This window comes from Pseudophryne corroboree, chromosome 12, assembly GCF_028390025.1.
Source record: "Pseudophryne corroboree isolate aPseCor3 chromosome 12, aPseCor3.hap2, whole genome shotgun sequence".
NCBI lineage: Eukaryota > Metazoa > Chordata > Amphibia > Anura > Myobatrachidae > Pseudophryne > Pseudophryne corroboree.
Window position 1 is genome coordinate 54212163 of NC_086455.1, and position 12345 is coordinate 54224507.

The 12345-nt window shown below is 47.1% G+C and overlaps 1 protein-coding gene across 1 annotated transcript in view; it reads left to right on the top strand.

Annotated features, from left to right (window-relative positions):
* Nucleotides 1-12345, top strand: part of FANCM (FA complementation group M) — a 337857-nt gene that overhangs the window by 289020 nt on the left and 36492 nt on the right. Inside the window, exons 15-17 of the mRNA XM_063947525.1 lie at nucleotides 270-352; nucleotides 469-540; nucleotides 5874-5960. Coding sequence (XP_063803595.1) covers nucleotides 270-352; nucleotides 469-540; nucleotides 5874-5960 — 242 coding nt within the window. The remainder of the gene's footprint in view (nucleotides 1-269; nucleotides 353-468; nucleotides 541-5873; nucleotides 5961-12345) is intronic.

The following is a 12345-nucleotide window of genomic DNA, read 5'->3' on the forward strand; positions in this document are numbered from 1 at the left end:
ATGATCTATTCTACTTTTGTTCTTTTGTTCACACATTTCAAATAATCTTTTGTTTTAAGACACAACTGTTTTGCAACACACACACATACTGCAGTGCAGTGCGGGTCTGCCAGATTCCAGGTAGAAATGATGTCCTGTGGCAGAGGTATTGTTTGCCTAACCGCTGGACACCTGAGCCCAGTGTGTTTAATTGCAGCCGCTCTCGGCAGCATGGCCTTTTCATTCCAAGTGCTATTGTTTGTTCTGGGATGTTTGCCGTCTATCAACAGGTAGCAGCCCCGAGAACGAGGACGTTGTCGTTTTCAGACGGAAAAGAAAATTAACCACCGGCAGTGTCCTTAAGTCACCGGAGGTGAGTGCAGCCAACCTCACACAGCAGTGCGCTGGGAATCTCAGGGATGCAGGCCAGTCATTCAGCAATGTGTTTATTCCAGTCTGCATTCATTTGTTTTTAATTTTGTTTTCCAGACGGCAAGCAGCGAGTGTGATTTTGACTCACCGATGCCTGCTGCTAAGAAACGCAGACATGTGTTTAACACAGTAAGTCTTCTGTCTGTTCAGTGCCGACAATTGTTTGATCTTCACTAGATATCTGACTTTCCACATTTTCTAAAATGTAGACTGGTATCTTATTTTTATTTATTTTTTGCTCAAGTTCTTCTTGAGAGACAAAAATCTTCTGTGTGGCAGATGATGCCATGGCCACATCTGGTGCCCGGTTTTGGTGATATGTGTTCGTGCCGGATGTAGCCCGTCGGTGGACATTCATAATGCAGACACCTTAATGTCTACAGTCATAATGCCAACATAATTAAAAAGTTGACATTCGGGATAGACTGTGGAACAGGAGAATTATGGTTAGGCACTAAGGGGAGGTTATGGTTCTGCTGTGTTTGGGTTAGGCACTAGGGGGCAGTTATGGTTAGAATGTGTTAGGGTTAGGCCCTAGAGGAATGGTTAGTAGTAGGGATAAGGGTTAGGAACTAGGGGGAGGTTATTGTTAGGGGTAGGGATTAGGGTTACGCACTATGGGGAGGTTATGGTTATGCTGTGGAGGGGTATAGGTTAGGGTTAGGCCCTAAAGGAATGGGTAGGGGTTGGAATTAGGGTTATGGATATGGGACGAATACTTACTGGAACGCTGAAGGATCAGCTGACTCTGCCGGAAAAGGAGCCGCTACAAGCGTCAGGAGTAGGTAAATTCCGATGAGCCACCAGAACATTAGTGGCCACATGATGAATATCAGCATGGACAATGCTGGCCATTACAACTGCCGACATACCACAACACACCTGCTCATGCAGGTTTACCTACATTTGTTTAAGATGGATTCAAAGCAGATCTATTCCTGTTAGGGTATTAAGATTAAGGGTGAGGGTTACGGTATTAGTGTTAGGGGTTAGGATTAAGGGTGAGGTTAGGGTATTAGTTTTAAGGTTTAGGGTTAGGGTATGTGGAGGTTTAGCAAGTGTTTGCAGTGTCCAAGCATGGTTCCCTGCAAGCAGTATCCAGTATACGGAAAAAGCAGGTGTTTGAATTGTAGAGGGTGCCAAGCTCTGTTTCCTCAGAGTGGTTTTACAGTAGTAGAGATTTCAGGTTGACGCCTATCCTCCTGTTTAACACACACACACGCAGGCCTACATCTGAGCCAATTGGTTAGCTGCTCAAAGAAGAGCAGCATCTCCCACACAGGTAATAACAATTACAAACAAGCCATGACATCACATTTAAAAGGTTCCCGACATGGATGACAATCCCAGTGCAAGAATCCCGACTGTCTGCATCCCCATGGTAAATATGCTGAGGAGGATTGGGGTTAGGCTGCGGAGGGGGGAGGTAGTAAGCTTTAGGCACTAAAGGTAGGGTTAGGCTGCAAGGAGGGAGGGTTAGTGTTAGGCTGCGGGGAGGGAAAGTTAGGCACTAAGGGGGGAGCGTTAGGGTTAGGCACTAAGGGGGAGGGTTAGGCACTAAGGGGGAGGGTTAATGTTAGGCTGCGGGGAGGGAAAATTAGGCACTAAGGGGGAGGATTAGGCACTAAGGGGGAGGGTTAATGTTAGGCTGCGGGGAGGGAAAGTTAGGGGGAAGAGGGGGAGGGTTAAAATACTTACCTAGTAGGTGTCGGGATTCTGCAAGTCAGGATGCCGCTGTCAATATTCTGACTGCCGGCATCCCAAGCGCAAGGATCCCGATACCATCCCAATTTTTCTCAGTTCCATAGTTGCAGAGATTTCAGGTTGAATGTTCTCCATCTGTTTTCCTCCTGTTTATGTCTTGTGTACGTCTGTAGTTTTCTTTAAATGTAAGTACACTTTAAACAAAAACACTTTAAAAAAAAAAAAAAAAGATTAATTGAGGTCCTAATTAAGTCACCTGTGACCAAGCCTGGATAAACTTAAAACCCGGACCGTTAGGGTGCCTTGAGGACCTCTGGCCTATGCCAAAGGACAAACAGTTAGCAAATTTTCAAGTTGATTTTGGATTTTCCGTGTTGAAAAGTCCCTGTGTCATTCAGCAGCCATATTCCATATTTTATAGTCTGTCTTAAAAATACTTTCAGGTCTGACACTATTCCATCAAATGAAGACTCTTAGGGGGCAATTCAGTTGTTCCTCGGGTGGTCATAACCAGTGGGTGCCCAGTGGAGCAATTCAGTTATTTTGGGCACTCTTTTATTAATGCACCCAAAAGCATCAGGTCCAGCTGCACAAAGTGGCTTAACCCCTCTAAACGAATGACCTTGGCTGCATAAATAGCATGAATGTGGTGATGTGTCCCGCATTGGCTCACATTAGCCTGTGGTGTTGCTCCCTTACAGTTACTGTGTGTGCTATAGCTAAATAAGTTGAACATTTCAGTCATTTGCTAGATGCAAGATTGTGCAGAGACCTATTTCCGGTATCCAATCTCCTTTGCGTTGGGTGATTTGGCTATGCCCTCTGTTACCATTACACTGTATTGTGTATGTAATTATGGAGGACCTAAAACACATTTAGAGCACATCACCATTATCTGCATTAGTCACCATCTGTCAGCTGTGCACAGACGGGAATATAGGTTATTAAGCACAGCCAATGTACAGTGATTGCTAAATACCTTATGATAAGACATGGCTTTTATTCAGTGCCCACGTGGAGAAGGAAGAAACGCATCATTTTATTGTTTCAATAATTAGCTGATGATGTGAGTTTCTGTCTGTGGTTCTATATAGCAGACAAAGCTGGAAGGATTTTAACGGAAGCATTATAGAACACAAAATATATGCAATTTTAGGTTGGGGGGGATAATTTGATTGTCAATGACTCACTGTTCCTTAGCAACAAGCCATCATCATTCTTTGAATAGATATGTTCAGCTGCTTTTCAAGGCTGGTAATGAAAGGCAGCGATGGGCTGTACGTGTCCTTGGATTTGTCCTCCGCCAACGGTCCATTTGCTTTTAATTGTTCAACCAAGTGACCCCCTGACCCACTATTTATATAATGGAATATTTGTTTTAATGTTGATAATTGCAATTTTGCTGTCTCATGTGTTTAGTATATTTGTTAACTGACATCTGACACCCCATTTCATAGGGGATATAGCCAATGGCCACAATACAGACAGCAGAATCCCGACACATTCCGCCGGTAAGTATTAGGCTTAGGGATCAAGTTAGAGTGAGGCTATGGGAGGGGCGGGTTAGGGTTAGGCTGCGGGAAGGATTAGGCTGCATGAGAGGTTAGGGTTAGGCTTCGGGGGATCTGGTCAGAATCCTGGTGGTAGCAATGCCGACACTGCTCCCGACTTGGCTCACAATCCCGGTGCTGGAGTCCCAACCGCTGATATCCCTAATAAGTGTTTGCCGGGATGCCGGAGAGGTGGGAAGGGGAGGTTTAGGCAGGAGGGGGGGGGGGGGTCAAGGTTTAGGTACCCCCAGGGAGGGTTAGGCATTGGGGGAAGGGGGGGTTAGAGTTAGGCTGCAGGCGGGGGAGGGTTCAGTATATGCTGTGGGAAGGGTGGGTTAGGGGGTATTGGGCAAAGGTAAGTATACTTAGTCCCTGTCGGGTGTCACCATCGGGATGCCGTGCAGACGTATCAAACCCAACCTGGTGTGTGTGTGTGCGTGTGTGGGGGGGTGTATCGATAGGCTGCTGGAGGGGTGGGTTAGGGTTAGATTACGGGAGGGGAGGGTTAGACTGCGGGGGGAGGGGTGCTTGATTAAGCTGGCGTAGGGGGAGGTTAGATTTAGGCTAGAGGGTTAGCGTAAGGCTGGGGGGGGGGGACAGGTTAGGGAAAGGGTTACCGTACTTGCCAAAATGTGTCGGAATTTTAACAGTCTGGATGTTGCTATCGGTATTTTGACAGTTGGTATCTTGACTGTCTGGATCCCGTACCCAACCCTTTTAAATATAGTCCATTTCGGATAAAGGTATATGGTGTATACTGTACATTTACCCACAACCACTATAACAGCGGCGGATTTCAACCCCATGGCTGTGTTCCTTGTACCAACACTTTGTCCTGTGAAAACATAGTAATCAGATCAGTTATACGCTGTGCTGGGTCCATGACTACACTGTAGCGACACCATTTCAGGTGTAAAGATCTGTTCATTATTCCAGCATTCTGAGGATACATGGAAACAATAAACACGTGGTTCTGATATCTGGTGTTTGTTATGCTGTATTTATGCCTATGAGTATTTGATTTCCATGCTTATACAGCAGTAAAGATGACAGTAGTACAGTACACATTACGCTATGATGATTGTTTTGTAAGACATTTGTCTATTTGGTCCATTACGTCTTATTTCTGCTGCCAAACCTTCACCAATACTGCCATAGTACTCTTAAGGGTAGATTTACTAAAGAATCGGTTTGGGGGTGGTTTCAACTTTGCATCGATACCAGCGATCGGCTTTCACCTCCATACCTCCGTATTTACTATGATTTGGATGGTGCTTTTAAACACGCAGACGATTGGGTGCTGGTTTAAAATGTCTAAACACCCTAGAAAAGCGCTGTATTTATATGGCCAATTACTAAGTGATGACTCCTAGTACACTTTTAATGAAGGCAGTCATTATGTATGGATAGCTGCGTCAGTAAACAGCACTGAAATAAGTCATGCGGCAGAAAACCGAGGGATTTGGTGCCGTCAAAAGGAGTATTGAAAAGAAGATAGGTTAAGTAAAAGCACATGAGGGAAGAGGACCCTGCTCGTGAGAGCTTACATTCTATGGGGGCAATATTATTTTAGTAATATCTGGCAGTTTCTACGCTACAGTAAAGGATGTCGATGTGCCTTATGGTGATTTCTAAACCGTCATGTTTCTGGTGTTTTTTTGTTTGTTTTTTATAGTTTTATCTTTAGTAATTACATCGGCCTTTAGTAAAACTGATGGTTTTAACAATCCACCTACAGTATTAGTCAGTATAGCCCTTAGTGGTTTAAGCTGCAGACAAGGCAGGTTGGAGAAGGTTCAGTGGATTTGCTCTCTTCGGTTCAGCAAAGTTGTTTTACAGATCTTTTAATGTGATTGGTCAACAATGACCCAACTGTGCTGTCAACATAGCGTGTGTAGCCCTCAAACACGCAGAAAGCTGCCAATCCGTATATAAGATCAGGCGCCAGAAAACTTGGTCTGCCAATAGTCCCGTTAGGCACATTTTGTGGGGTGCGCAGTTTGCATGGGACCATTGCAGATGTGGTCATTTGGCTTCACTAAACAACCACGTCTGCAAAATGTGCTGCTCTGCTGAACATCGATTGCCATGTTGCTCCGCAGGCCATTGGGATGTTGCTACTGTTACTACAATGGAACTGTTCATTGGTTTGAATGAAATGAAAGGGAAGCGCTTTTGTGATTTACAGTGCTTTGTTTCCATTGGCAGATAGATTCGGGTGATGACGATGATGATGATGACCAGTTTAGGGGGCTCCAAAATGAAGCGAGAAACTCTAAGCACACAAAGAAGAAGGTTCGTATAAATAAATGGTGGGAAAACCATTAAATTCATCATCTCAGATCACTGTTACACAGCATACAGAACGCGCCAGCAACATGTGCAGCGCTGACCAAGAAGTAACAGGTGGAAACAAAACGTGTAGAGGCTCCTGCTTTGTGGGCTTACAATCTATGGGTAGAATGGCTAAGAGAAGGCCAAGGTGTGGCATGCAGAGCAATATTTATTTCTCTTATTCAAGGTATAGACAAAAAATGTCAGCATTTATTCATTTATATTATAGGGAACTTCTTCTACAGGTAAATGATACTAGTCGTTAAGCCCACCTCACCCTATATCTCTTAGAGGACATTAACAGCTGGTTTCTGGGACTGAATGGTTGTTTCTGATTACAAAGAGACCATCTCCAATTATACAGAGCCTTTGCTTGTTGCAAACGATGCAGTAAAGGCATCCCCTGTGATGATTATAATAATACTAATTATTAATTTAGTGTTCCAGAGCCAAACACTGCAGTGGCAGTAGTGATGATCACGCAGGGTGCTCCATACCTATTATACTGCCATCCCCTATCTGCACATAGCTGTCACAGCATGACAGGATTAGAGACCTGCATCCGTTACAGCAGACGCCAACCTTCATATATTTATTCATTCACACATAGGGGTCAGATGTTTTCTCCTCCTATCACATGAAATTATACAGAATGATGTATATCGTATCACCACTGTAACTCTGTCTGTCTCTCTATATATATATATATATATATATATAAGAATTTGTAGAAAAGGGCACTCAGTCCAGCCTTGAAAAATATATTTCTCTGACGTCCTAGTGGATGCTGGGACTCCGTCAGGACCATGGGGATTAGCGGCTCCGCAGGAGACAGGGCACAAAAATAAAGCTTTAGGATCAGGTGGTGTGCACTGGCTCCTCCCCCTATGACCCTCCTCCAAGCCTCAGTTAGGTTTTTGTGCCCGTCCGAGCAGGGTGCAATCTAGGTGGCTCTCCTAAAGAGCTGCTTAGAAAAAGTTTTTAGGTTTTTTATTTTCAGTGAGTCCTGCTGGCAACAGGCTCACTGCATCGAGGGACTTAGGGGAGAGAAGTGAACTCACCTGCGTGCAGGATGGATTGGCTTCTTAGGCTACTGGACACCATTAGCTCCAGAGGGATCGAACACAGGCCCAGCCATGGAGTCCGGTCCCGGAGCCGCGCCGCCGACCCCCCTTGCAGATGCCGAAGATTGAAGAGGTCCAGAAACAGGCGGCAGAAGACTTTTCAGTCTTCATGAGGTAGCGCACAGCACTGCAGCTGTGCGCCATTGTTGTCAGCACACTTCACACAGCGGTCACTGAGGGTGCAGGGCGCTGGGGGGGGCGCCCTGGGCAGCAATGTATAATACCTTTCTTATGGCTAAAAATACATCACATATAGCCCTTGAGGCTATATGGATGTATTTAACCCCTGCCAGATCTCACAAACTCCGGGAGAAGAGCCCGCCGAAATAGGGGGCGGGGCTTATTCTCCTCAGCACACAGCGCCATTTTCCTGCTCAGCTCCGCTGTGAGGAAGGCTCCCAGGACTCTCCCCTGCACTGCACTACAGAAACAGGGTAAAACAGAGAGGGGGGGCACTTTTTTTGGCGATATTACTATATTTAAGCTGCTATAAGGATACAACACTTATATAGGGTTGTTCTTATATATATTATAGCGCTTGGGTGTGTGCTGGCAAACTCTCCCTCTGTCTCCCCAAAGGGCTAGTGGGGTCCTGTCTTCAATAGAGCATTCCCTGTGTGTCTGCTGTGTGTCGGTACGTGTGTGTCGACATATATGAGGACGATGTTGGTGTGGAGGCAGAGCAATTGCCGGTAATGGTGATGTCGCCCCCCAGGGAGTCGACACCGGAATGGATGGCTTTGTTTATGGAATTACGTGATAATGTCAGCACATTACAAAAATCAGTTGACGACATGAGACGGCCGGCAAACCAGTTAGTACCTGCCCAGGCGTCTCAGACACCGTCAGGGGCTGTAAAACGCCCTTTACCTCAGTCGGTCGACACAGACCCAGACACGGACACTGAATCTAGTGTCGACGGTGAAGAAACAAACGTATTTTCCAGTAGGGCCACACGTTATATGATCACGGCAATGAAGGAGGCTTTACATATCTCTGATACTGCAAGTACCACAAAAAGGGGTATTATGTGGGGTGTGAAAAAACTACCTGTAGTTTTTCCTGAATCAGAGGAATTGAATGATGTATGTGATGAAGCGTGGGTTAACCCAGATAGAAAAGTGCTAATTTCAAAAAAGTTATTGGCATTATACCCTTTCCCGCCAGAGGTTAGGGCGCGCTGGGAAACACCCCCTAGGGTGGATAAGGCGCTCACACGCTTATCAAAACAAGTGGCGTTACCGTCTCCTGATACGGCCGCCCTCAAGGATCCAGCTGATAGGAGGCTGGAAACTACCCTAAAAAGTATATACACACATACTGGTGTTATACTGCGACCAGCCATCGCCTCAGCCTGGATGTGCAGTGCTGGGGTGGTCTGGTCGGATTCCCTGACTGAAAATATTGATACCCTGGATAGGGACAGTATTTTATTGACTTTAGAGCAATTAAAGGATGCTTTTCTTTATATGCGAGATGCTCAGAGGGATATTTGCACTCTGGCATCGAGAGTAAGTGCGATGTCCATATCTGCCAGAAGAAGTTTATGGACGCGACAGTGGTCAGGTGATGCGGATTCCAAACGGCATATGGAAGTATTGCCGTATAAAGGGGAGGAATTATTTGGCGTGGGTCTATCGGATCTGGTGGCCACGGCAACTGCCGGGAAATCCACCTTTTTACCTCAGACCCCCTCCCAACAGAAAAAGACACCGTCTTTTCAGCCGCAGTCCTTTCGGTCCTATAAGAACAAGCGGGCAAAAGGACAGTCATATCTGCCCCGAGGCAGAGGAAAGGGTAAGAGAAGGCAGCAAGCAGCTCCTTCCCAGGAACAGAAGCCCTCCCCGGGTTCTGCAAAGCCCTCAGCATGACGCTGGGGCTTTACAAGCGGACTCAGGAGCGGTGGGGGGTCGACTCAAGAATTTCAGCGCGCAGTGGGCTTGCTCACAGGTGGACCCCTGGATCCTGCAGGTAGTATCTCAGGGTTACAGGTTGGAATTCGAGAAGTCTCCCCCTCGCCGGTTCCTAAAGTCTGCTTTGCCAACGTCTCCCTCAGACAGGGCGACGGTATTGGAAGCCATTCACAAGCTGGTTTCTCAGCAGGTGATAGTCAAGGTACCCCTCCTACAACAGGGAAAGGGGTATTACTCCACGCTATTTGTGGTACCGAAGCCGGACGGCTCGGTAAGACCTATTCTAAATCTGAAATCTTTGAACCTGTACATACAAAAATTCAAGTTCAAGATGGAGTCACTCAGAGCAGTGATAGCGAATCTGGAAGAAGGGGACTTTATGGTGTCCCTGGACATCAAGGATGCTTACCTGCATGTCCCAATTTGCCCTTCACACCAAGGGTACCTCAGGTTCGTGGTGCAAAACTGTCATTATCAGTTTCAGACGCTGCCGTTTGGATTGTCCACGGCACCTCGGGTCTTTACCAAGGTAATGGCCGAGATGATGTTTCTTCTGCGAAGAAAAGGCGTATTAATTATCCCTTACTTGGACGATCTCCTGATAAGGGCAAGGTCCAGAGAACAGCTGGAAGACGTAGTAGCACTAACCCAAGTAGTGCTGCAACAGCACGGGTGGATTCTGAATTTTCCAAAATCTCAATTGAACCCGACGACACGTCTGCTGTTCCTGGGAATGATTCTGGACACGGTTCAGAAAAAGGTGTTTCTTCCGGAGGAGAAAGCCAGGGAGTTATCCGAACTTGTCAGGAACCTCCTAAAACCAGGAAAAGTGTCTGTGCATCAATGCACAAGAGTCCTGGGAAAGATGGTGGCTTCTTACGAAGCGATTCCATTCGGCAGATTCCACGCACAAACTTTTCAGTGGGATCTGCTGGACAAATGGTCCGGATCGCATCTGCAGATGCATCAGCGGATAACCTTATCGCCACGGACAAGGGTGTCTCTTCTGTGGTGGTTGCAGAGTGCTCATCTGTTAGAGGGCCGCAGATTCGGCATACAGGACTGGGTCCTGGTGACCACGGATGCCAGTCTGAGAGGCTGGGGAGCGGTCACACAGGGAAGAAACTTCCAGGGAGTATGGTCAAGCCTGGAGATGTCTCTTCACATAAATATACTGGAGCTAAGAGCGATTTACAATGCTCTAAGCCTGGCAAAACCCCTGCTTCAGGGTCAGCCGGTGTTGATCCAGTCGGACAACATCACGGCAGTCGCCCACGTAAACAGACAGGGCGGCACAAGAAGCAGGAGAGCAATGGCAGAAGCTGCAAGGATTCTTTGCTGGGCGGAAGATCATGTGATAGCACTGTCAGCAGTGTTCATTCCGGGAGTGGACAACTGGGAAGCAGACTTCCTCAGCAGACACGATCTACACCCGGGAGAGTGGGGACTTCATCCAGAAGTCTTCCACATGATTGTGAACCGTTGGGAAAAACCAAAGGTGGATATGATGGCGTCTCGCCTCAACAAAACACTGGACAGGTATTGCGCCAGGTCAAGAGACCCTCAGGCAATAGCTGTGGACGCTCTGGTAACACCGTGGGTGTTCCAGTCAGTGTATGTGTTTCCTCCTCTGCCTCTCATACCAAAAGTACTGAGAATTATACGGCAAAGGGGAGTAAGAACGATACTCGTGGCTCCGGATTGGCCAAGAAGAACTTGGTACCCGGAACTTCAGGAGATGCTCACGGAAGATCCGTGGCCTCTACCTCTAAGACGGGACCTGCTTCAGCAGGGACCGTGTCTATTCCAAGACTTACCGCGGCTGCGTTTGACGGCATGGCGGTTGAACGCCGAATTCTAAGGGAAAAAGGCATTCCGGAAGAGGTCATTCCTACACTGGTAAAAGCCAGGAAGGAGGTGACTGCACAACATTATCACCGCATTTGGAGAAAATATGTTGCGTGGTGTGAGGCCAGGAAGGCCCCCACGGAGGAATTTCAACTGGGTCGATTCCTACATTTCCTGCAAACAGGATTGTCTATGGGCCTCAAATTGGGGTCCATTAAGGTTCAAATTTCGGCCCTGTCGATTTTCTTCCAGAAAGAATTGGCTTCAGTTCCTGAAGTCCAGACTTTTGTAAAAGGAGTACTACATATACAGCCCCCGGTTGTGCCCCCAGTGGCTCCGTGGGACCTTAATGTAGTTTTGGATTTTCTCAAATCCCATTGGTTTGAGCCACTCAAATCGGTGGATTTGAAATATCTTACGTGGAAAGTAACCATGCTACTGGCCCTGGCTTCAGCCAGGAGAGTATCAGAATTGGCGGCTTTATCGTATAAAAGCCCATATCTGATTTTCCATTCGGACAGGGCAGAACTGCGGACGCGTCCTCAGTTTCTGCCTAAGGTGGTGTCAGCGTTTCACCTGAACCAGCCTATTGTGGTGCCTGCGGCTACTAGCGATTTGGAGGATTCCAAGTTGCTGGACGTTGTCCGGGCATTGAAAATATATATTTCAAGGACGGCTGGAGTCAGAAAATCTGACTCGCTGTTTATACTGTATGCACCCAACAAGTTGGGTGCTCCTGCTTCTAAGCAGACGATTGCTCGTTGGATTTGTAGCACAATTCAACTTGCACATTCTGTGGCAGGCCTGCCACAGCCTAAATCTGTCAAGGCCCATTCCACAAGGAAGGTGGGCTCATCCTGGGCGGCTGCCCGAGGGGTCTCGGCATTACAACTCTGCCGAGCAGCTACGTGGTCGGGGGAGAACACGTTTGTAAAATTCTACAAATTTGATACCCTGGCTAAAGAGGACCTGGAGTTCTCTCATTCGGTGCTGCAGAGTCATCCGCACTCTCCCGCCCGTTTGGGAGCTTTGGTATAATCCCCATGGTCCTGACGGAGTCCCAGCATCCACTAGGACGTCAGAGAAAATAAGATTTTACTTACCGATAAATCTATTTCTCGTAGTCCGTAGTGGATGCTGGGCGCCCATCCCAAGTGCGGATTGTCTGCAATACTTGTACATAGTTATTGTTACAAAAAAATCGGGTTGTTATTGTTGTGAGACGTCTGTTCAGAGGCTCCTACGTTTGTCATACTGTTAACTGGGTTCAGATCACAAGTTGTACGGTGTGATTGGTGTGGCTGGTATGAGTCTTACCCGGGATTCAAAATCCTTCCTTATTGTGTACGCTCGTCCGGGCACAGTATCCTAACTGAGGCTTGGAGGAGGGTCATAGGGGGAGGAGCCAGTGCACACCACCTGATCCTAAAGCTTTATTTTTGTGCCCTGTCTCCTGCGGAG